Source organism: Liolophura sinensis, chromosome 4 (genome assembly GCF_032854445.1).
Source record: "Liolophura sinensis isolate JHLJ2023 chromosome 4, CUHK_Ljap_v2, whole genome shotgun sequence".
In the NCBI taxonomy this organism is placed as follows: Eukaryota; Metazoa; Mollusca; class Polyplacophora; order Chitonida; family Chitonidae; genus Liolophura; species Liolophura sinensis.
This window is the reverse complement of record NC_088298.1, coordinates 19,421,602-19,444,948: the sequence shown is the minus strand read 5'-3', so window position 1 is coordinate 19,444,948 and position 23,347 is coordinate 19,421,602. Positions and strand designations below refer to the sequence as shown.

The following is a 23,347-nucleotide window of genomic DNA, read 5'->3' as shown; positions in this document are numbered from 1 at the left end:
GTAAAGAAGATAAGAGATTATGCATTCATTCGTTTTAGCGACAAAGATGCTGCTATCAAGGCCATGGCTAAACTTAATGGTGAGAAAAAATTATTTATTTTGGAGTTGTGTTGATTGGTTTTGGATAAATACAAATGCATTAACGGAAGTATATTTTTTCTATCGGTAGGCGAATGTAGTTTTTGTGTGCATTTATAGAGTGTGATATATTTCCATTCGGATAGTTCTGTTTCTGATAAGTAAAAGTTCATTTTCGTTTGTCAGTCGCGTGTGGCACATTAGTATGTTTTAACTAGTTTTTCCACTTGATTGATGTTTACAGAAAATTACATGATAGAATATCCACCAACATCTAAGGGAGAATATTGGGAAAACATGCTAACTCAAGTAATTAAGATGAAACAGTGAATAACTGACGCATCGCTTGCCTATAGGATGTTTGATACTCCAACTACGTACCGGAAATGGCTCACATTTATGGGACAGACTTACATATATTTACAGAAGAGCACATACAGTATAAATTCACACTTCAAAACATAAGGTGTGGGCATTCTCTAGAATATTTGTTTGGATAAATTTCTGTATAAATTGGCTTTTATGGTAGCTTATTATTAACTTAATATCACCCCTCATTCAACATGGATGGGAAGGTCTGCCAGCAACCTGTGAATGGTTGTGGGTTTCCACCAGGCTCTGCCTGGTTTACTCATGCTATAATGCTGATCACCGTCGTATAAGTGAAATATTCTTGAGTACAGCGTAAAAACGGGCCAATCAATAAATCATTCAGCATGAAAAGAAGCTGTTGAACATTAAATGATCAAATGTTTAAAAGAGGGAAGTTGTTTCAACAGTTACATGTAATAGGCTGAATATTGAACCCAAGATCCCGGGACCATTTTGCCGGGAATTTTTTGAGAAAATAAGAAGTTTTCTTTGGGAGAAACTCTAGGTAGACTGTATCTGGAACACTTTTTTAACTGATGTGTAGCATTTGTACTACGTCCTCATTCTTTCAAGAAATAAAATTAAAGGAAGATCAAGGTGAGAAGGCGTTATATAATAAGTCATGTATATTTCTCTCTAGGAATGAATGTTGAAGGTGCTTACATTGAGGTTGCATGGGCAAAAGGAAGAGAGCAGGTAAGAAATCATTTGGTCAATGTTGCTGCCACATCGTGAAAATCGTCTCAAATGTGTAATTCAGGACAGCCCAGCGATCATCCTCTTCCATAGGTTAAGTTTGTTTGCAACATAGTATGTGGAGTAAACTGTGTTAAGTTGGAAGAGTTCAAATGTTTTCAAATTGAGAGTTTGTGGAAGGTATTTGGTCGGAAACCGGGACCTGTCCACATTTTTCCCCCATCAGCTTTCTTTCACCATTGTAAACTCATCTGTCGTGTATGTGTGAAGTAAGCTTTGCATATAAAAACCAAATTATTTATATATATTTATATCAGGTAAATAATTGAATTTTACTACTGATGAAAATTCTTTATTGCGGGTTAATCAGAACCGACACTTGGGTGAGGTTGATAGAGCATACAACAGAGGCTCGGAAGCGTTGAAATCTTGGAAGCAGAAAGAAGTATCATCTGTCAGGGTAAGAGTTCCTCATGTGGTAGGATAACATTATTTGTTGTGTCAACCATTGAAGGTATATTCCCCTTCACAATGAAGAGAAACTAACTATTAGGGAGACAATCCACTCAGAACTACACAAGTAATTATACTCACCTGGGCCACGAGTGGAAGGGTAAGGGGTTCTCATATGTCAGCATAAGAGTTTCTGGTATGTAAGCATAGGGGTTTCAGATCCGGTATGCAAGGGTAGGGAATGCCACTGATGGCTTATGATGTTGAAATTTTCCAGTGTGTAGAAATATTGAAGGCCTTGGACTGCCACTTGGGTGAGGTTGATAGAGCATACAACAGAGGCCAGGAAGCGTTGGAATCTTGGAAGCAGAAAGAAGTATCATCTGTCAGGGTAAGAGTTCCTCATGTGGTAGGCTAGGGGGTTCTGTTATGTCAGGGTAAGAGTTCCTCGTATGTTAAGGTAGGTTGTTCTCATATATCTGTAGGGGGTTCTCATATATCTGGGTAGGAGGTTCTCATATGTCAGGGTAAGAGTTCCTCATATGTCGGGGTAGTGGGCTCTGTTATGTCAGGGTAAGAGTTCCTCGCATGTTAGGGTAGTGGGCTCTGTTACGTCAGGGTAAGAGTTCCTCATATGTTAAGGTAGGGGGTTCTCATATATCTGGGTAAAGCTTTGCATATAAAAACCAAATTATTTATATATATTTATATCAGGTAAATAATTGAATTTTACTACTGATGAAAATTCTTTATTGCAGGCTAATCAGGACTGCCACTTGGGTGAGGTTGATAGAGCATACAACAGAGGCCCGGAAGCGTTGGAATCTTGGAAGCAGAAAGAAGTATCACCTGTCAGGGTAAGAGTTCCTCATGTGGTAGGATAACATTATTTGTTGTGTCAACCATTGAAGGTATATTCCCCTTCACAATGTAGAGAAACTAACTATTAGGGAGACAATCCACTCAGAACTACACAAGTAATTATACTCACCTGGGCCACGAGTGGAAGGGTAAGGGGTTCTCATATGTCAGCATAAGAGTTTCTGGTATGTAAGCATAGGGGTTTCCAATCCGGTATGCAAGGGTAGGGAATGCCACTGATGGCTTATGATGTTGAAATTTTCCAGTGTGTAGAAATATTGAAGGCCTCATATGTGTAGTATAATGCCTTAGCCTTTCAGGCCGTTGATTAAAAAATGATTAGAACTACATGCTAAAAATCTTTAATAATAACTTTTTTTTTAATCAGTGTATAATACTATATTCAAGAATTGTCACATTATTCCACCACGATCAGGTTTATGGATGGAGGAAATTGGAGTAAGACCTGGATTTGTACATGAATTTATAGGTCAAGTACCTACAGTGGAAGCAAGTCAGCTGTTCAACCCTTTGAGCGAATCTGCTTTCATGCATGCTTTGGTTGTATGACAAGTGTACTTGATACTGTGACAAATTTTTCAGGGCTATGGCTATGATTTTGATCCTAGTTAAATTATTTATATATATTTATATCAGGTAAATAATTGAATTTTACCACTGATGAAAATTCTTTATGGCAGGCTAATCAATCAGTCAGGGTAGTGGGCTCTGTTATGTCAGGGTAAGAGTTCCTTGTATGTTAGGGTTGTGGGCTCTGTTACGTCAGGGTAAGAGTTGCTCATATGTTAAGGTAGGGGGTTCTCATATATCTGGCTGGATTTGTACATGAATTTATAGGTCAAGTACCTACAGTGGAAGCAAGTCAGCTGTTCAACCCTTTGAGCGAATCTGCTTTCATGCATGCTTTGGTTGTATGACAAGTGTACTTGATACTGTGACAAATTTTTCAGGGCTATGGCTATGATTTTGATCCTAGTTAAATTATTTATATATATTTATATCAGGTAAATAATTGAATTTTACCACTGATGAAAATTCTTTATTGCAGGCTAATCAGGACTGCCACTTGGGTGAGGTTGATAGAGCATACAACAGAGGTCAGGAAGCGTTGGAATCTTGGAAGCAGAAAGAAGTATCATGTGTCAAGGTAAGAGTTCCTCATGTGGTAGGATAGGTGTGAAGTAAGCTTTGCATATAAAAACCAAATTATTTATATATATTTATATCAGGTAAATAATTGAATTTTACTACTGATGAAAATTCTTTATTGCAGGCTAATCAGGACTACCACTTGGGTGAGGTTGATAGAGCATACAACAGAGGCCAGGAAGCGTTGGAATCTTGGAAGCAGAAAGAAGTATCATATGTCAGGGTAAGAGTTCCTCATGTGGTAGGATAGGTGTGAAGTAAGCTTTGCATATAAAAACCAAATTATTTATATATATTTATATCAGGTAAATAATTGAATTTTACTACTGATGAAAATTCTTTATTGCAGGCTAATCAGGACTGCCACTTGGGTGAGGTTGATAGAGCATACAACAGAGGCCCGGAAGCGTTGGAATCTTGGAAGCAGAAAGAAGTATCACCTGTCAGGGTAAGAGTTCCTCATGTGGTAGGATAACATTATTTGTTGTGTCAACCATTGAAGGTATATTCCCCTTCACAATGTAGAGAAACTAACTATTAGGGAGACAATCCACTCAGAACTACACAAGTAATTATACTCACCTGGGCCACGAGTGGAAGGGTAAGGGGTTCTCATATGTCAGCATAAGAGTTTCTGGTATGTAAGCATAGGGGTTTCAGATCCGGTATGCAAGGGTAGGGAATGCCACTGATGGCTTATGATGTTGAAATTTTCCAGTGTGTAGAAATATTGAAGGCCTCATATGTGTAGTATAATGCCTTAGCCTTTCAGGCCGTTGATTAAAAAATGATTAGAACTACATGCTAAAAATCTTTAATAATAACTTTTTTTTAATCAGTGTATAATACTATATTCAAGAATTGTCACATTATTCCACCACGATCAGGTTTATGGATGGAGGAAATTGGAGTAAGACCTGGATTTGTACATGAATTTATAGGTCATGGGCTCTGTTATGTTAGGGTAAGAGTTCCTCGTATGTTAAGGTAGGGGGTTATGCATGCTTTGGTTGTATGACAAGTGTACTTGATACTGTGACAAATTTTTCAGGGCTATGGCTATGATCCTAGTTACTCGCCTCCATTGTATTACAACCCGATGTCTCCACCACCCGCAAGGTAAGAACTATTTTGGCCTGAAATCCACAACTCTGTTCACCCGATATAAGAATACAGATGAGAATCCAGCACAGCAGATGATCTGGCAGTCAGAATAGAGTTGTATTCTTGGAATTTTTATAAAAATCAGTTAGCTTAGAACAATATTTGCGGAATTAAGAGCATAGGTTGTCATATTCCACCGTGTGTGTCCAGTTTGTCTGTTTAATATCAGGGTTCTCAGAAGTGTCAGATGCTCTGTCATTTGTGTGCTTCAGACCAGGAACAGGATATTTGTCTTTGGTTTTAAATCATTTCAGTTGTGATCATCTATGATGAAATCTTAGATAACCTAAGATTAAATTTTACCTTATGATTTGTCTGTAATAACTGTAACTGTAAATAAGCATATGCAAGTGGTTTTTACAAAGTACAGTATTGTAGCTCTCCTGCTGATATGCTAATGGATACAGAGTACAGAGTGAGAACTAGAAAAATGACATGGGTAAGTCTACTTTGGCAACTGAAATCCAAAATGAGGTAATGACGGATTTCAGTTGGAAGGTGCTTCACACGGAGCAGAAATATTTGCAAGACTGTGCAAGGCATAGCTTTATTGAAAACAGGCGATTTTATTGAATGGTAGGGGCTTGCTTTTTGCCAAGAATTAATGTGAACTTCGTACCACCTGTGACCTATATTCTTTAATTGTCACTCTGTAGCTTTCCATTCAACAGCATACATGTAGGAAAGGTACACTACCATATTTAGTGGTTTTACCATTGTGGTTGATAGAGTCATTTGACGTGAAAGAAGTTGCATTTATGTGTTATCCATGCAATGTCCTCAAAAAAACGTTTTATGAGCTTCTTACATGTAAGTATACAAAGAAGCATTAAGTTTCATCAACCAAACCTGAATAGCTCAATATATTTGATTTTATGTGAACATCTCAGGAGGAAAAGCAGGAAGAAGAAACTTTAAGAAGGCTCAGTCACATAATTTTTACCATGAAATAGCTGGAATATTTGTGCTTTTTTGTACTGTTAGCAGGGCGTTGGCAGGGCGAGGTCCCATGGGCATCAGAAGCCCTGTGCGAGGCCGAGGGATGATGCTGAGGGGGTGTGGCTTTAGGAAACATCCAGCGGAGGTGTGTATCGTTGTCAATGCAGAAGGTTTCCGGTCCCATATCCCATTAAAAAGTTGCGCATTGCAACTTATTCTGAAGCATGCTTAAAGGATTACGCAGTCTTAAAATCTATAATCTGCCTACGCCGTACTAAAAGACATGAACCGATTGTGCAATTAACCAGAAGGTGAGTTAGTTCAGTTTCGTTGAAGATGGGTGTTTGTTTAAACTTTGAAGTAACAGGGAACATACTTAGAAACTAATTCTTATCTAATATTTCCTATACATGTAATGAGTTTTGAATTAAATTTCGTTAATCAGGTGTGTTAATAGCTAAAAAATTGGCTGTTTTGTTATCATTGAAAGTTGTCATAATGCAAGGCTCTGTGTTGAACCTTTGACCATGATTTTGTTTTGTGGAAGAATTTTTTGTTTTACTAATTACCTTTAATTTATAGCCCGATTGCCCTAGTGAGGCTTCAGTAAATCAAGAATGTCATGCATGTAACGATGTTCACTATAGGTGCTCGATGACCTTTGTCAGAAGAATGGATGGGGAAGTCCTGTATACCAGCTTCATTCTCTCATGGGAAGGGGTGGAAGTGGTGCCCAACAGCTCTTAGAGCTCTTTTTGTACAAGGTACTACCATAGGTTTCAACAAAATGTTGATAAGAAACTTGTTTGAAGAGATAAGAATCAAGTTCTTTTTGCTGGAATGTAACTTTTTTTATTATTTATTTATACAATTAATCATGTCCATGTGTACCAGAAAGAATAAGAAGTAAATTATCTTATAAAAATAATTGATCTGAAGTAAATCGAAAAAAGAATGTCGTGGTTGGGGTTTATACATGTAGAAGTATATATATGTAGAAGTTGATGTTAGGCATTTACATTGTTAATCTATGGTAAAGTACATTTGTCTTTCAGATCACCATACCAGCTCTCGGTACTCAGTTTCCAAATCGTAATCCATTTACCCCAAATAAACTGTGTCCTACTGTTGAGGGGGCAAAGGTTTTTGCAGCAGAGTACACTTTGATGCAGTTAGGTGTGCCTCTTGAAGGTAAAGTTAGTGTCCAGATAAAAAAGGAAAGACAAACAAATGCTTCACCGCCCAAGCTCTACCCTTTTTCACTTATGATACCTCATTGAATAAGTGGCCATTGTATGCTTTGATGTCTTGTTTCTTTCCTGAACCAGCTTTGCTTCTTGATTTAAGAAAGTAAGAGCTATCTCATGTTACATGTTTGTAACAGTATATGAAAAGTATAAAAAAACTTCTTTACTGGATCATATGTAATAAGACATGCTGCAAAAAACTTAATTGCTGGAAATTACTATTCATAGCTGAGCTGTTTGCCGTTATGTAAGCACTTGTGACATGCATCAGGTATTGTGTGTGTTAGCAACTCGTTTGAAGAATGAATGGTTAAATACTCACATACATACACGCATGCGGTTACCCAAGTATATTTTGAATGAATATTAGCCAGGAAAGTAACTATTTGCATAACTAGAATTGTCAGAGTTTATTGTTTTGTGCTGCAGCCCTAGAGTTCATTAGCCCACCATGTCCTTACACCCAGCCGAGCTATGCCAACCACCCCGACCCACCTGTGGAACGCTTCCAACAGATCCTGTGAAAAGCCATGGATGACCTGGTTTTTTTCTGTTTTTTTTCTCTCATTTCTGATAACCAATATGACCCTGGGCTAGAAAGGGGCGTGACCTTGGACGAGATGCCCGTATCAGAGTGGACTTGTTAAATGACTTCTTCCTTCTTCGAATCTTCTTGTTCCCGGAGTTGTAACGGGTCACATGTGATGTAAAATATCAGATGAAAACTGATGAATATCAGATGAATATAAAACACGTATTCTATTAATCCCACATAAAATTAGCATTAGACTAACAGTATATTATGTTGAATATGGCAGAATATTATATTGTAATAACACAATACATTCCAGCATCATTCAGATCACAGATTTTCTGTTAAAAATAACAGATTAATTTTTCGAATGTATACCTTCTGCTATTGTAGGAACTTAACTTTATACAGAGGCTAGGTCTCTTCGATGGTCATTTGGCAATCTCTACTAATAGAGCCAGACATTTTGACACCTGCTTTGACAGGTCTTTTCAAAGTCAAATTAGCTGTTCAGCACACCCATTTATCATTTATTTTCAATATCATTTTTATCATTTACACGTATGGGCTTTGTTAGGTTCCCCATAGCAAGTACTGCAAGTTTATGTTTCGGTATATCCTTTTGTATTTCAGATTTTTGATAGAAAAGAATAAAACATTGAAAAAAGAATTTTTTTAATATAACCTGGTAGTTGTTTTCTCCTTCATGGTCATTTGGTTGTCTTGTGTATATGTGTGTTAAGATTAGTGGATAAAGAATAATTGAATTTAACCGTTTAAGAAATGGCTGTTACATATCTTGCTTAAATATGTGGATGTTGGTGAAAATATAGATGCTGAAAATATGTGTGAAATACCATCACATTGATCTCCTCCAAGTTTCTTATAAGCTTCGAGATTTTCTGATCCAAGTTTTTTCTCTTTTTTTTTTTCCCCCTATACTCTACTGTGCTCTATTCCACTACACCGCCTATATATAGTATAGAGTAGAGTAGAGTATAGTATAGTAGAGTCTCCAGTGTACGTGCATGTTTGGGTGTGGTGTCGATCCATCCATCCCTACCACAACCAGCAGGTAGACAGACAGGCAGATCACCCAAAAAAAAATCCCACCGACCGGGTCTACGGTTCATAACACCGACCCTCTGCCTGCAGCAGTGAGCCTTCCTGGGCGAACAGTGTTGCAAAGACACGCTGAGCGATCCTACCCACCAGTCAGCCTGCAGTCCGGCCAACACTGTTGTCAGCTGTGCTTTGTTTTGACACGTGGTTTTTGTTTGGACACGTGGTTTTTGATCGGCTGCGCCTTGAATACATTGTATACATTGTTGCCAGTCAGTCAACCAGCCACTGCGCCAGCGAGCTGGGGAGTACACCCTTATACATGTCACCTACATGCCCTATACTGTTATATGGTTATACTACCCATCCACGCGGAAATTCACCACACGCTGATTGGTTCGTTTTTTTCTTACGTAACCTCTTCTCGCACGCTGATTGGTCCGTTTTGCGGGCCCCCCCATTGGGCCGTTTGGGGCAAATCCGGCTCACCCATTGGTCCGTTTTGGCGCCCGGGAGCTCTTTTCGAGCTGTCCCACTCGACTTTACAAGCCGACGTTTTGCCTCTTTTTTTTCGCTCTTTTTTTCCCTATACTGTTATACGGTTATACTATATCACCCTCGTCTATACACACATACACCCCGCGCCGTGGAAAAAACCCACAACTGAGGGGTGACGTCACACCTACCAGCCCTTCGGGCTGGCAGGTGTGACGTCACCACCACATCACCACAAAAAAACGGATCCCCAAAACCACAAAAAATGGATCCCCAAAGCGACACCTAAGTCACATTCTATACTACTAACGTCAGACAGTCCGGTGATAATATGTCGCCGTACACCCAGGTCTTACGTAAACATGACTGTATGCCAACATTGCCTACACCTTTGTATAATGGTATAGGCCTTCAGTCTTCATGTTTTGAAAGGGCAATTGGGTAATGTAGAGAATTTCGCGGAAGAGCAAATTGTATATACCCTCTTTAAATAAATTAAGAAATCAGTTAATTGCAACACAATGTCACTGGAGGGCACAGTTGTTCAAAAGTGTATTAGAATTTAAGCAGGGTATAAACTTTAGTCCAGACTAAAGTGCCATTTACCTTGTATTAGGATGATTGGTAGCAAGATTTAAGCCTGGCTTAACTTTAATATACTTTTGAACAACTGGCCCCAGAACGCATTACCGAGGCTGTACTTGAAGACGTCTAAGACGACGTCATCGTAGGTACATACACATATATTGACGGAAATGACCGAGAGTGAACGTTCAACGCTTTCCGCCAATACGTCGTCAAGCAACGTCCAAAGCAGGCTATTGTTGAGCACGCGCGCTTCACTTGTTTAGGCGCCGTCGAAGGCAACGAGTCCGTCTTGGCATCACGCTTCGGATTTCCCGCTCCCTTCGCGGGAAATCAAGGATCTGAAAGAAAAACTGAAGGCTGTGAGAGCTTCCTGGGAATGTCTGGTGTCCACAAAACTAGACACCGAGTCTAGTGAAAGCTGTGGTGGAAACTCGCTGGAGGAAGGTTGCGTGAATGCCGAAAGACTGGGCGGTAAAACGACGTTGCACAAAAATGTGGTGGATGTGAGAGACATTAACTGTCAGGCTCCCAAGAAGAAATACTTTCCAAGACTTTTGAACTGTAACTGTTTTCAACATTTCTCTGTCAAGATGATGTCCTCTATTTTCCGGCGGTTCGTGGAGACGGGCAAAGGTGAACCGGAAACAGCGGCTGTCCACCCGGCAGCAGCAAAACCAAAACCGTATTATCAAATTGGACAGCAGATAGGTAAAGGGTCATTCGCAGAAGTTCGCATGATTAAACCGAAAACTCCACAGGAAGACGATCAGAAATTAGCCGTCAAGATCATCCAGAAAGCCGAAAGTGTCTCTACGAACAAAGTCATCATTCGAGAAGTGAAAGCCTTGAGGAAGCTGGTACACCCAAATATCATTAGCTTCCATGAAGTGTTGCGCAAAGGTGATAAGTTTTATATCATCATGGAGTTCGCAGAAGGAGGCGACTTGTTCCAGAAATTGGACAAACATGGCGCTATCTCCGACCAGGAAGGTAAAGCGATATTCAGTGGTATCATCAATGGTTTGCATTATTGCCATCAACTGAGTATCGCTCACAGGGATTTGAAACTGGAAAATATTTTACTGGATAAAAACAGTCGTCCCAAAATCTCCGATTTCGGCTTTAGTCGCAGTTGTCTGGACAACGAAGGGAAACGGATCTTAAGCAAAACTTTCTGCGGAAGCCTGTATTATGCTGGACCAGAGATCTTGATGGGTAGTCCATATAACCCTACCCTGGCGGACATTTGGAGCTGTGGAGTAATCTTATACGCTATGATGTTCAACGCAATGCCTTTCATGGAAAAAGATGTGAAAGTTTTGGTTCAAAAGGAATTAAACCGCGACATCACATTTCCGGACACCAAAGGTGTGAGCGAATCATGTGTCGAGCTCATTAAGTGGATGTTGGAGCCTGACGTCATAAGACGAGCTACAACCAGTCGCATTATCGTCACTTCTGATTGGTTGAAGACAGTAGCCTAGAAAGCAAAAACGGGGCTGGGCCAAAATGAATGAAGACAAAAAACAAGAAAGATTAGCGTGTGGTCGCACTCAATTGACATTTTCTTTGCATCTCAGTTTGTTTAATTGTACGTATGCATGCATCTTAAACAGCAGCACCCAGATGTGGCAAAATTTATACTGTATGGGAGAAAATTGTTAAATTATTCGAATTATGCGTTATTTTACACTGAGGCTGGCGGTTGTCCGTACACGTATATGATTGGTTATTGATAAAGAAGGGACAATAGTGACACTGTTCTTATTTATTCTAATCATAAACAGAACCAGTATGAGACAGTAAGAATGAACTCTGGATAGCTTCGTATGTGTGCTATACATGGACACGTTGTTCAAGTTGTCTGGCAAGGAAATTGGAAGAAGAAAATAAATCGCATAGTTAAGCAATATATCGGCTGTCATGTGTTCGTGTCATTTTTATTTAAACACATACTTCCAAAAAAAGAAGCGTATAAACGGCGCATGGCCATACATGGTGGTAAGATAACCACATCCACTTGTGATCAGTGCTCAGTTGTTCAGAAGTATATTAGCAGTTGAGCCCGGTATAAATTTTGTATTAGAGTAAGGCTGGTATTAAGATTTATGCCTTGTTAAGATTTATGGCTTGTCTGTTAATACACTTTTAAAGTACTGGCCCCTGGTGCCATCGCGGACTGAGAATCCGTTGCTTACTATACGATTACTGACATCATAACTTTCTCATTGTAAATAACCTGCATGGATAATGACGAACACTCATCTATGCGTTTCTTTTTTAGCCCGACACTTTCTGTATTGTTTATCCACATATTAAGAATATTTATTTATTATTACATCGATGTTTTACCCAGTATAATAAAAAAAAATCCATGAGAATATTTCACTTACACTCAAAAAATTGATCTGTTAATTTTATCAGAAAGTCTGTGGTCTTAGTGATGCTGGAATGTATTCTGTTATTGCAGCAGATTATTCCGTTAAATATAACACACGTTCTATTAATTTGACATAAAGATTCTATAAGACTAAAAGGATGTTGTGGTTAATATGACAGAATACATTCTAGCATCGCTCAAACAAAGGCTTACTGTTGACAGATTATTTTTTTGAGTGTATGCGATCAACTTTCTTCTCAAGGTTCGTTTTTTTCTTCACTGTATTAATTCAAGTATTCACGGAAACACCATTCTCTCTTTCCTAATACTTAACGTATTCTAATAAGTATTCGCACAGCCGTGATTCTCTGTCTGCCATTTCTGTACATACAAGTAACTATACCATTCAGTTTTCACGGAAACAACATTCTCCATATCACATTTCAAGTACATGTATACGCCCACAGTTAAACAGGATTAACTTCTCGTTATTTTGTGAACATAACTCATTAATGTCGCCAAGATGGCATCACGTTCCCGCGGCTCCAAGTGCTGTAAAGAAGAGTGCCTTAAACAATACGTCACAGCTGTTAGTTGCAATCTGATATACCCTAATTCATCAAATCTTAACCATATGAAAGAGCACCTTTCAGTGCAATTTATGCACATTTGCATTTGATTTTGGAGACAAGACTACATCGGTTGGGTCTGGCCAATGTCAGGGCTTCACAAAAAGCATAATGTCCTAAGTCTACACAGAATAATGCCTTTAGAATATGCTTGAATAAACATGTTGCAAACACGCGGAAAGGTTGAAGAATTATAGCAATTCGATTTTCAACTATGAATACATAAAAACACAAAACACCACAAACGCATTAGATTATACTCGTTGTTTATTTCAAACATTCTACTTGGTTATGTTCTGCATGTACCTACACACCAAAGACATAAGAGTTCCATGCTCATTTCCATTCATGATACATACTTTGTACTTGTGGACATAACAGTCCATTCTTTCAGCACTGTAAACATTCTTTCAGCACTATAAACAATCATTTCAGCACAACACTATCTATACAAGGTACATAACTTCAAACCTTGGCAAAATACCTCTTTCTGGATGACCTGTAGGCAGAAAAACAAGGTGCCAACAGTGTTTTGATTTGATAATGAATATAAATGTCAGGTCCACGTGAAGGAACAGTACTGCACGTTTTTCTTGAACTAATTACTGACTGGAAAGCTGGCAAAATTTTACTGTCTGTATTAGTTTAGTATCTGTCATCTGATTGCCAACCATATACTCTTTTACACGTCATGCTCTTCTGAATGACACCCATTCTGCTTTGCAGAAATGGCTGGCAACTTTGAACCAGAATTCACATATAATTATGGAATACTGCTGCAAAGAAGTCTTGACGTCAAAAATTATATCTGGTAAAAAGTTTGAGGAGATCTTATATATCTTGCAAGATGAAAATGATATGGGAAACTAAAAAAGCAAGCCTGGAAATAAGCAGTAAGACAAGGACAATGTCCTGCACCAAAATAGTATTTTGACAGGGACTGACTGTTTAGTACAGGACAAAACTGCCATGTAGAAAATTTTAACTTTTCAAATAATGTGAATAGCTAGAAAATTTGTCCTTATGACCTGCAGCAACTTTAAAATTATTTCCAAGCCTGCAAAAATGTGCTAAAGTTTCCTACAACACTACATGTAATGATGCAACAACCAAGATCCTCAGCCAGTTTTATTCTTGCAGACAGGTTGCCACCATGGCAATATATTCAGGTTCTGTGGAGAAAGACATATCACAGCAACAATGTTACAGAAACAGTATTACTTCTGTAACAATTTGCAAATATGGTCTTGTGTTCAAATTCTATACAGAAATACAGTTACCAGTACAATTGTTACCAAAAACAGTATTGCCGTACAGTACTCTTGCAACAATTTGTAACATTACTATAAAATTAGGCTTCATGCACCTGCAACCGTATTCTAGACTGTTCAAGAATCGTGGACATGAATGATTGGTAGGATTCTGGACAGCTGAGAGTTCATATATTGTGTCAGTCACACTGTGGCAATAGCGTTCTACATTGTTCAAGAATCGTGGACACAAATGATTGGTAGGATCCTGGACAGTTGAGAGTTCATACACTTTAGAGGTCATTACTGTGGAAGGCTTAGTAATGTTTGCTGCCCATGGGGTAAATACACCACATTCCTGGACCGTGAAAGTTGATAGGCAATGTCCTCCGCGGCTTCAAGCTTTCTCAGTTCCACCAATCCCTCACCTGCGTCCCCAAATGCCTTAGCCAATAGCTGTGCAGCCTGCGTGTCTCCTTCAGCTGATATGACAGCAGCTATCTTCTGTTGTTCGGCCTGTTTAGCGAGAAAGAGAAGGAAACTTCAGAAAATTTATATTCTTCATTAAAATTACAGAAAAGTTATGCATGGATCGCACTGACACTTGATCTGCGAGGCCACAAAATTAACCTGCATACAGATATTTGTATATTTATATAAAGGTTTCACCCAAATTGTACATTTCTATGCAAATGTAAATAAAACCAAAGCATGACAGACAGAGAGATGTACATACACTGTTTTCGCTGAAGCACTGCTTGAAAAGCAAAAGTAGCAGAGTGGTCTTCGTATTCAACCACTAGCTTTTGCTATGGACTCAAAAATCATCGGCACAAAAATAAAATTGAAATGGATAAAATATTAACTTGGTGTTTATATACTTGCTACATGGCATAAAATTAGGTGGAACAGAAATTAAGAGTTTAGAATTCTTGTTTGGTCTTTATTTATTAGTTTTTTTTTTTTTTTTTTATTTGACAGGTGTATGACTGTGTACTCCAGAATGTTTAATTGTACGACAATGATCAGGTTTATGAGGACAGGAAACTGGTGAGCCCTAAGGAAACTACCGTCCTTTATCAGGCACTGATTAACTCCCTGAATAAAGTCTTAGCAGCCAGAGCTGGAGTTGAACACGCGACCTCATTCAGCGAAACCTGGTAGTCAAAGTTAGTACTCTGTAAACACAAATGAAAGATCAAGGTGAAAAAAATGACAAACCTTTTCTACGACATATCTTGCTCTCTCTGCATCCTGCTGAGCCACCTGTTTTAACTCAACGGCTGCTGTGAACTCTGTGCCAAAGGTCAAATGTGTCTGAAGAGAGAAATTTAAAACTTCTATCACCCAGTAATGTAAGATATAACAGCATGGATGGACTTGGGGTAAATATTTGTGACAGGTTTTTAACATTTTTATTTTTCCGCCCAATCATCGGCTTGAACAATTAACTTCTTATCAAGTCTACATTAAAAATTTCTTGAACTCGTAGGGCGCCACCCATTTTATGTTTTATGGGTGAGGTGATAGTAAAGAATCCCAAAAATAGGACAAAAATAAAATTGAAAATGCATGCTTTAATCTGCCCGATCTTGATATTTCAATGATTTTCCCGTGTTTTTAAATATGTCTTTAACAACAATAATTGCTGTGGCACATTTCCCACAAAAATTAGATGACTTTCATGTCTTATTTTTATATTTTCACCTTCCTCTAACATTGGAAAACATATATATTCCACTCGTACAACAAAAATTTAAACTGGTGTGGCCTATGACTGAATTTTTGCACACAATGGCGCAAGCTGCACAACGTTGTGTATATGATTTATGTCAATCATTAAAACTAAAACTTTCATTTGTCAAAAGAAACATACCTGGCTGTTTCACCTATACAGACGATTAGTAAACCTTTACTTTATGTATCACGTGGCTAATTGTGGTGACCACATTTACTTTTAATTTTTTAAATATGCACCACACTAACATGAATATACGAATTGTTTTAAGAGCATTTTAGCCGAATTTGTCATGCACAATTTCTTATAATTTCTGTCTTTTAAGGGTATGCAGTAATTTGGTCTCCTCCAAAGGATGTCAAAATGTCCCTGTACTGCAGACAATTGAAAAAAAACAAAAAAGAATGGTATCTTGTGGAGTGTGGCCAAATATTTATTTATTTATTTGATTGGTGTTTTACGCCGTACTCAAGAATATTTCACTAATATGACGGCGGCCAGCATTATGGTGGGTGGAAATCAGGCACAGCCCAGGGGAAACCCACGACCATCCGCAGGTTGTTGCCAGACCCGCCCATACACGGCCGGAGAGGAAGCCAGCATGAGCTGGACTTGAACTGACAGCGACCGCATTGGTGAGAGGCTCCTGGGTCATTACGCTGTGCTAGCGCGCTAACCGACTGAGCCACGGAGGCCCCGTGGCCAAATATAGTTTGAGAACCAATCACTCGTGATCTGAGAATTTCACGTTTGATCCATTTTGAAACGGAGAGGACAGAGGCCCTCCTCACCTCGCGATTTGTTCAGGATTGGATTTCGAATGAGTCTGTAAGGTCTTGGGGAAAGCGAGAGATCTCTGGCATCAGGGCCAAAGAAAGACGAAAGCAGTTCCATGTGTCGCCCTGGAGAAATGTCGAAAGCTAAACTAGTAATGGCGAGATATTGATATCGGTGACCGTCCTTCACTGATTGTTTCGGTTACCAAAACTAATAAAAGCTGTTTGTGAAAATTATACAACACGTTTTTCTTTTATACTTCAGCTTGAACAGAAAATGTGCGGGTACCGGTAGACCAAACTGAGGGGTTACATGACCTACTTTTGGTAGCCATATTGAAGTACTATGGCTATACCAGCCCATGTTAACAGGACTCCAACATGGCTACTTGGCTACTGTTCTGCCTAATGTGATGATGTCACGTGAAACCCCTCGTGACAAACATCTAGGCTGTTATAACTTCCGAGTCAAGTAAGAAGTAGGCCTACATATGAGAACACTTCTGCCAGTATATGTTTAAATAATCTTCTTGCTGAAAAGACGGTTACATAAAATGATCTGTGCATAAAAAAAGTAAACATGTATTTTGTGACAGTGTATAAGAAGGAGGCATTTTTCAGGAGTTCTATGTCATATGGTGCCGCTATGCCGGAGACTGATCAACAAAGGAAGATTATAAGCATACATAACAAAGACAATCTTTCTCGATAGCTCTATTTTTAATTCTCTCACGTTTTCCAGAGTTTTATCATTATTTTATTTCGCTTTCGCTATTATACTTGCATGCTACAGCGGCACTCAGTGGATGGGAACAGCTAAGTAATCATAGGTTCAGGAAAGTCACTTTGAACCTTGAATGATATGGCTTAGCGTTTAAAATTAATGTAATATAAAGTATTACGTGTGATGTTGAATTTATTTGCTCTTCATAGCAAGATATGCCTTTACTGGTATGTGAGTGAGAACTTATGACACCTGCTGATAATCCGATCATAGGCATGTCAGAACTTAATTTCCAGATGCTAATCCCCTCCGTGAGCACTTGTCACTAATATTGTATATATTTTACTTCCTGTCAGTAACTATTTTCCAAGAAGATAGCTCCAACTTTAATCCTGAATATTGGATGTTTTCTTCTGATGAAGTGTGACTCCCAGCTGAGCTGAACAGTTCTGAACATCAGTAAATACTTGCTTTTGAATGGTCACCCCTCTTCTTTAATGGAATCAACCATTTACTAACATGCCCTAACAATAAACTACTGATAGGTCTTCAATCTGGGAACATTCTCTGTAATTTTAGTTAATTTACCAAATTTACAGTTGCAGCTGTACAATTTATTCCAGGCGCAGTTCGTTAATTTTTCTTGACGGTGCACAAACAGGCACATCAAAGCCAGGATGTTTCATTCGTCTCAGGCTTGTTGTGGGTCACACAGCTTTAGCTATATCACTCGATCTCTGTCCAGAAAGGTGTGTGATTTTTATTACATTTATTCTGATCATGGAGGTAGAATAGTCCATGACCCATCCAAAAGTTACTGTGACGCTGTCATACTTTGGGATTATAGTTCCACACATGCATGCAGGCCTACCGATATCGAAGTTGTGTAGTTTAGAGAGAGGTCAATGTATCACTCCGCGACAGAACAACGCTCAAGTCTCAAATGTGATTTCATCCAATCGATACCAATCGCGAACTTATTGTCAAAATTACAATCATTAAATTTAACTGGAAACGGTATGAAAGTTGCCGTTGCAATCAAAAATCAATCATTCGTGATCTTGAAACTTAGCGACTGAAACGCTTATGATTTTTGGTGACCCTCCCTTAACAGTACAATACACCTAACTTCAATGATAAATATTTATTTATTTATTTGATTGGTTGTTTTACAGCTACTCAAGAATATTTCACTTATATGACGGCCACCAGCAGAGACCGGGGGAAGCCCATGATCATCCGCAGGTTGCTGCAAGACCTTCCCATTTGTGGCCGGAGAGGCACTGGGAAATAGATACCAGCTATATTTTTTTTTTTAAGAAATCAGCCCATGTCCTTAAAGTTCAGTTTTAGGGAATAACAAGTGTTTCATTTTACCAGAGAGATGTCATCCAGAATCAGTCCAAATGTACCCGCTCTGTCTGTCAACTCCTCGCTGACTCTCTGCGACACAATTTCTCTGTTTGTGATTAACTCACTGGCGTCAAACTGGGCCTGTAATACACAAGGACATCAGAGAATATCAATAATGGTCATCTTAAAAGTTTCATTTACCTCAAAATGGCTTAAAATTTCGCCCACAAAAGTGCATTTTTTGAGGCAAATAAATGTCTCCAAGTCTTATTTTTAGTGCTGAAATATACAACTTTCCTGCAGAATCATTCTATTTTTCACGCAAACTGCCAAACATTCTTCTAAACTCAATAGAACTCTCAGGAAAAATAGGCAATTTAGTCAGGGGTGAAATTTAATGTTATTTAGGGCACTTACATGTACAGGTCACTGTAACAAAACACTGTCCAATATCACGATTTCACACTATAGAGAGGGGAGTGAGTGAGTGCTTGGGGTTTAACGTCGTACTCAACAATTTTTCAGTCATATGACGACGAAGGAATCATTAGGGTGCATGTACGTGTAATGTGCCTCCTTGTTGCAGGACGGATTTCCACCGCTCTTTTATTTAGTGCTGCTTCACTGAGACGACTTACCGAAGGCAAGTAAGCCGCCCCGCCCGAGCCATTATACTGATACAGGTCAACCAGTGGTTGCACTATCCCCTTCATGCTGAACGCCAAGCGAGGAAGTTACAACTTCCTCTTTTAAAGTCTTAGGTGTGACTCTTTCTGGGCCGGTCATAGAGAGGGGAGGAGATATGAGTGGCAAGAACAGTCAACTTTAACAACAACAGAACAATGACATCACACTGGAATGACCAGAGAAAAATATTCTGGGCCACCTGGTCTGCTCATTTTAGTCAATATATATGTAATTGTAGTAGGAATATTGAGTTTCTTTCTTCTCAAATGGTTAGAACCCTGCAGAAACCCACAACCATCTGCAGATTGCTGGCAGATCCACAGATTTAGAATCTGCAACTTTCAAAATATGATGTAACTATGCATCTTAGTTATTCTTTTGTCTTCTACTTCACAATGTTATTTACAATTTGACGAAGAGATAGAACAAATCTCTGTTTCCGAATTATTACAATTTTTGTTTTCTTTTTTGAACAATCACTCCATGGCACCATGATCTTGAAATTGTATGTTTTGAAATTATTTAAAGTTTATATACAACTGCAATCTTCAACAGGAAATATGTCAGTAGATGTTGGCACACAAACCACCAGTGAAAATGCTCCCTTGGGTGAGACTGTGACATCCACAACTTACTCTAGCTTAACTGTCTATATATGAATAGTTGTTCATGGCATCTGGCCAGTGTTCTCCCTCGTCTTGAGCTAACTGTTTCCGTGTCAGAGTTCAAATCTAGTACTTACCACTACAGCTTTGAGAACCTCTGTGGTAATGGAAGGCAGCACTCTTTCGTCATAATCCACACCAAGATTTGTGTACATTTTGGGCAAGTGGTTGATCACCGGTCGGAATAAAATACGTAAGGTGATGTTGACATTCTGTAAATCTGTCAAGAGAAAAAACGCAGAAATACAAGGATCTTTTATAGAATTCAATGCAATTTACTTGCATAGCTATACCATTTGGCCAAAAGGCAAATGAAGAAATAACAAACTCCAATCTATGTTAGTACATTATATGTATGTATTTATTTACGCATTTATTTAATTCTCGTTTAGCGCCAAACTCATGAATTTTTAACTTATACACGTACAAAGACTGTTAGTTTTAAGGGTGCCGGAATATGGAAAAATAGTACCGGCCTAAGGCAAGTTACTGATGAACTTTCCCACTCAGCAACCTGCGGATCGCCGGGGGAAACCCACGACCATCCGCAGGTTGCTGGCAGATGGCTGGGGGAAACCCACGACCATCTGCCAGCAACCTGCGGATGGTCGTGGGTTTCCCCCGGGCTGTGCCCGGTTTCCACCCACCATAATGCTGGCCGCCGTCGTATAAGTGAAATATTCTTGAGTACGGCGTAAAACACCAATCAAAAAAAAAAAAAAAAATCATTTAACTGTGGTATCATGTATCATATGAAACAGTCTCACCAGGCTTCCACTCTAATGCTAGCATAGACAAAAGTTCTCACAAATACAACGAGTATCATACAGGTGTGAATAAGAGTGAGTGAGAAAGCGCTTCGGGTTTAACGTTGTACTTAACAATTTTTCAGTCATAAGACGACAAAGGAGTCCTTGTAGTGCACGTAATGTGCCTCCTTGTTGCAGGACGGATTTCCACCGTTCTTTTATCTAGTGCTGCTTAACTTATCTAGGGCAAGTAAGCCATCCCACCCGAGCCATAATACTGACACAGGTCAATCAGTTAATGTACTATCCCATTCATGCTGAACGCCAAGCGAGAAAGTTACAACTTCCTCTTTCAAGGCCTAAGGTGTGACCCAACCCAGGACTGACCCTTGATCCACTACCCCAGAAGAGGGCGCTCTTCCAACTAATATGTGAATAAGACAGTGGCTTTATTTATAACTTTTGCCTTAGATGACACTCTATGAGGAAAGCAGGCATAGCTTGGGGGAAACGCATTACCATTCGCTGGTAGCTGATACAACAGTACATTGTATTAAACAGTTTAGTGAGTGGAATATTGTTTGTTTCAAACGTAAATTTTGCTTCTATTACACTTTTATAAGCATCATGACAAGCATTTCTAGAGCTTTTGGGAACCATGCAACGTGGACTAATCTTTCTTCATTCTCACCTTTACTTCCTGTGATGACTGGAACATTTCTGGGTCGACTCCGGCAATCAAAAATAATAGGCTTTTGGACCCAGGGGATAAGGAAGTGTGTTCCCTCCCCAACAACTGTCTCCTGTACACCACGGAACCTGTCAAATATCACAGCTCTGTGCCCACCGTCCACTGAAAACATCAGAAGAATGTAGATCTGAGAGATATAGCCATTTTAAACTACATGTATTCAGCTATGAATTATAATACAAAATCGACTGCTTTGGTGGCCTAAGGGTTAGATCATCCACCTGTAAGTTGAGACTTTAAACATGGTGCTTGTTGCTCTGCACTGAAAGGTTAGAGTAAGGAAACCAGACTGGTTACCCACTGTCAGTATAATGTGGCTGGGTGGCATGTCATATTTGGTGCCTTCGGAGTGATACTTCAATGGCAGCAGCACTTTGGAGGCATGTTCTGGACCTCATTTAGACAGCTTCTAGATAAGTAACTCTCATCTGGGCACCCTAAATCTCATCAGTTGTCCATCTTTTATGTTCTTTCATTTGGACAGGTTAATTTCTCATCTGAACAGGCCAATCTGTCATCTGGAAATGCACAATCGCTCATTTGGACAGGCCCAATATCTTGTCTGGACAGCTATTCTGTGATGCGACTTTCCTTACTTGGCCTAACTACTTTCTCATGCTCACGAGTGGCAAGAAGCGGGCTCAGACAGCACATATAAGCATTACTTACATAAAATAGAATTGATCTGGAAATTCTAATGATGGATTCGAGCAGATAATAGCCCCAGGTAGGAAAACAAGTGAAAAATTGGGGGCTGAAGGTTTTATTCTTTTAATTTCAGAAACATTGTGTTGCGTCGATCAAAGTTGTTTCATACCTTTACTTCTTATGTCTATAATTTATTTATTTGATTGGTGTTTTACGCCGCACTCAAGAATATTTCACTTATATGACAGTGGCCAGCATTATGGTGGGAGGAAACCGAGCAGAGCTCGAGAGAAACCCATAACCATCCATAGGTTGCTGGAAGCCCTTATCTTGCCTTATACCTACATTGGTCTGCGAGAGCCCTCAACCTCTCTCGTCCATATCTGCATGAACTCTCAGGTCTGCTGAAATGCTGACTCTGTCCATTAGACCAAGTCTTGCATCTTACCACTGAGAAATATCTCCCTCCTCTCCACAACTATGATGAGTTATTTACGTTATTACTAAAAATTGACACATAAATTCTTTCAACACAACAAATTTTTAAAAATTCCCAAAGCAATTATGACCTTCACCTGGCAGTGTGACATTTACATGTATGATGAAATTTGACAGACGTAAACACTAGCTGATTTGGCATTATTTATGCCAGTTGATCATAACTCGCACAGTTTTACTGTCAAACATACACATGACCTAAGAAAAACACATAGAAGCCAAGTTTTGTCACACAAAACGAACAATCTGTACCATTGAAAAGTGCAGTTTGAACGACCCCTCCTGTGATGGCAAGACCGATACCGATTTTCCCTATCGCTCCAAACAGCCTTTGCGCCATTTTCAAGGCGTCTGTGATTGAGTTAACGAGAAAAGAATATACACCTTAACTAATGCAGCGTAAATACATCAAATTAATACCCTTAATACGTAAAACCTTATACATGAAACTACGATCCACAAATTTTGCCCGACCGCATGGGTTGTCTGTAATTACACCTGAGCATGCGCGGTGAAGCGAATTGAATATAGCCACTTATAGAAAAACCGAAAATGCTACGGCTGAAATAAAATATGTAGGCAACATTTTGGTAGTTCATTTTCAAAGATAACAGGTAAAATAAAATCATTTGATTGTTTCTTGTAATTCATAAGAAAATATTAATATCGGCCTGTCTTATTTTGCATATTTCGAATATATTGCTACGTTTGGGTTTGAAAATAAATAAAACCCTCCCGACTTCCGGTGTTGATGAAACAAATTTTGTGTATGGTGAAAACATTTGGAATATATAAACCGGTAAGTGAGGACAGAGATATAGCCAGAACTGACAGACACTTGA

General features: G+C 39.1%; 3 protein-coding genes across 5 annotated transcripts; 2 read left to right on the top strand and 1 right to left on the bottom strand.

The window, feature by feature from the left end:
• Nucleotide 1: 1 nt before the first annotated feature.
• LOC135464810 (uncharacterized) lies at nucleotides 2-8,190 on the top strand. Of its 3 annotated transcripts, XM_064742366.1 has the most exons (13): nucleotides 2-79; nucleotides 1,091-1,146; nucleotides 1,517-1,606; nucleotides 1,877-1,990; nucleotides 2,358-2,456; nucleotides 3,530-3,628; nucleotides 3,755-3,853; nucleotides 3,980-4,078; nucleotides 4,682-4,749; nucleotides 5,779-5,878; nucleotides 6,381-6,497; nucleotides 6,789-6,924; nucleotides 7,410-8,190. In XM_064742366.1, exons 1-13 carry the CDS (start codon nucleotides 64-66, stop codon nucleotides 7,502-7,504), a joined length of 1,188 nt encoding a protein of 395 aa, XP_064598436.1. In that variant the 5' UTR covers nucleotides 2-63; the 3' UTR covers nucleotides 7,505-8,190. The 3 variants fall into 3 exon arrangements, with proteins under 3 accessions (XP_064598436.1, XP_064598438.1, XP_064598437.1); XM_064742368.1 differs by lacking the exon at nucleotides 1,877-1,990; XM_064742367.1 differs by lacking the exon at nucleotides 2,358-2,456.
• Nucleotides 8,191-10,209: 2,019 nt separating this feature from the next.
• LOC135464920 (testis-specific serine/threonine-protein kinase 3-like) lies at nucleotides 10,210-11,534 on the top strand. The gene has a single exon (XM_064742493.1). The coding sequence runs from the start codon at nucleotides 10,248-10,250 to the stop codon at nucleotides 11,139-11,141; it is 894 nt and encodes a 297-aa protein (XP_064598563.1). The 5' UTR covers nucleotides 10,210-10,247; the 3' UTR covers nucleotides 11,142-11,534.
• Nucleotides 11,535-12,915: 1,381 nt separating this feature from the next.
• Nucleotides 12,916-22,991, bottom strand: LOC135464618 (prohibitin 1-like). Its single transcript, XM_064742072.1, has 6 exons — nucleotides 22,758-22,991; nucleotides 21,300-21,461; nucleotides 19,937-20,079; nucleotides 18,532-18,648; nucleotides 15,138-15,233; nucleotides 12,916-14,432 (listed from the first exon to the last, which is right to left on the bottom strand). The coding sequence occupies exons 1-6, from the start codon at nucleotides 22,843-22,845 to the stop codon at nucleotides 14,220-14,222; spliced, it is 819 nt and encodes a 272-aa protein (XP_064598142.1). The 5' UTR covers nucleotides 22,846-22,991; the 3' UTR covers nucleotides 12,916-14,219.
• Nucleotides 22,992-23,347: the final 356 nt, after the last annotated feature.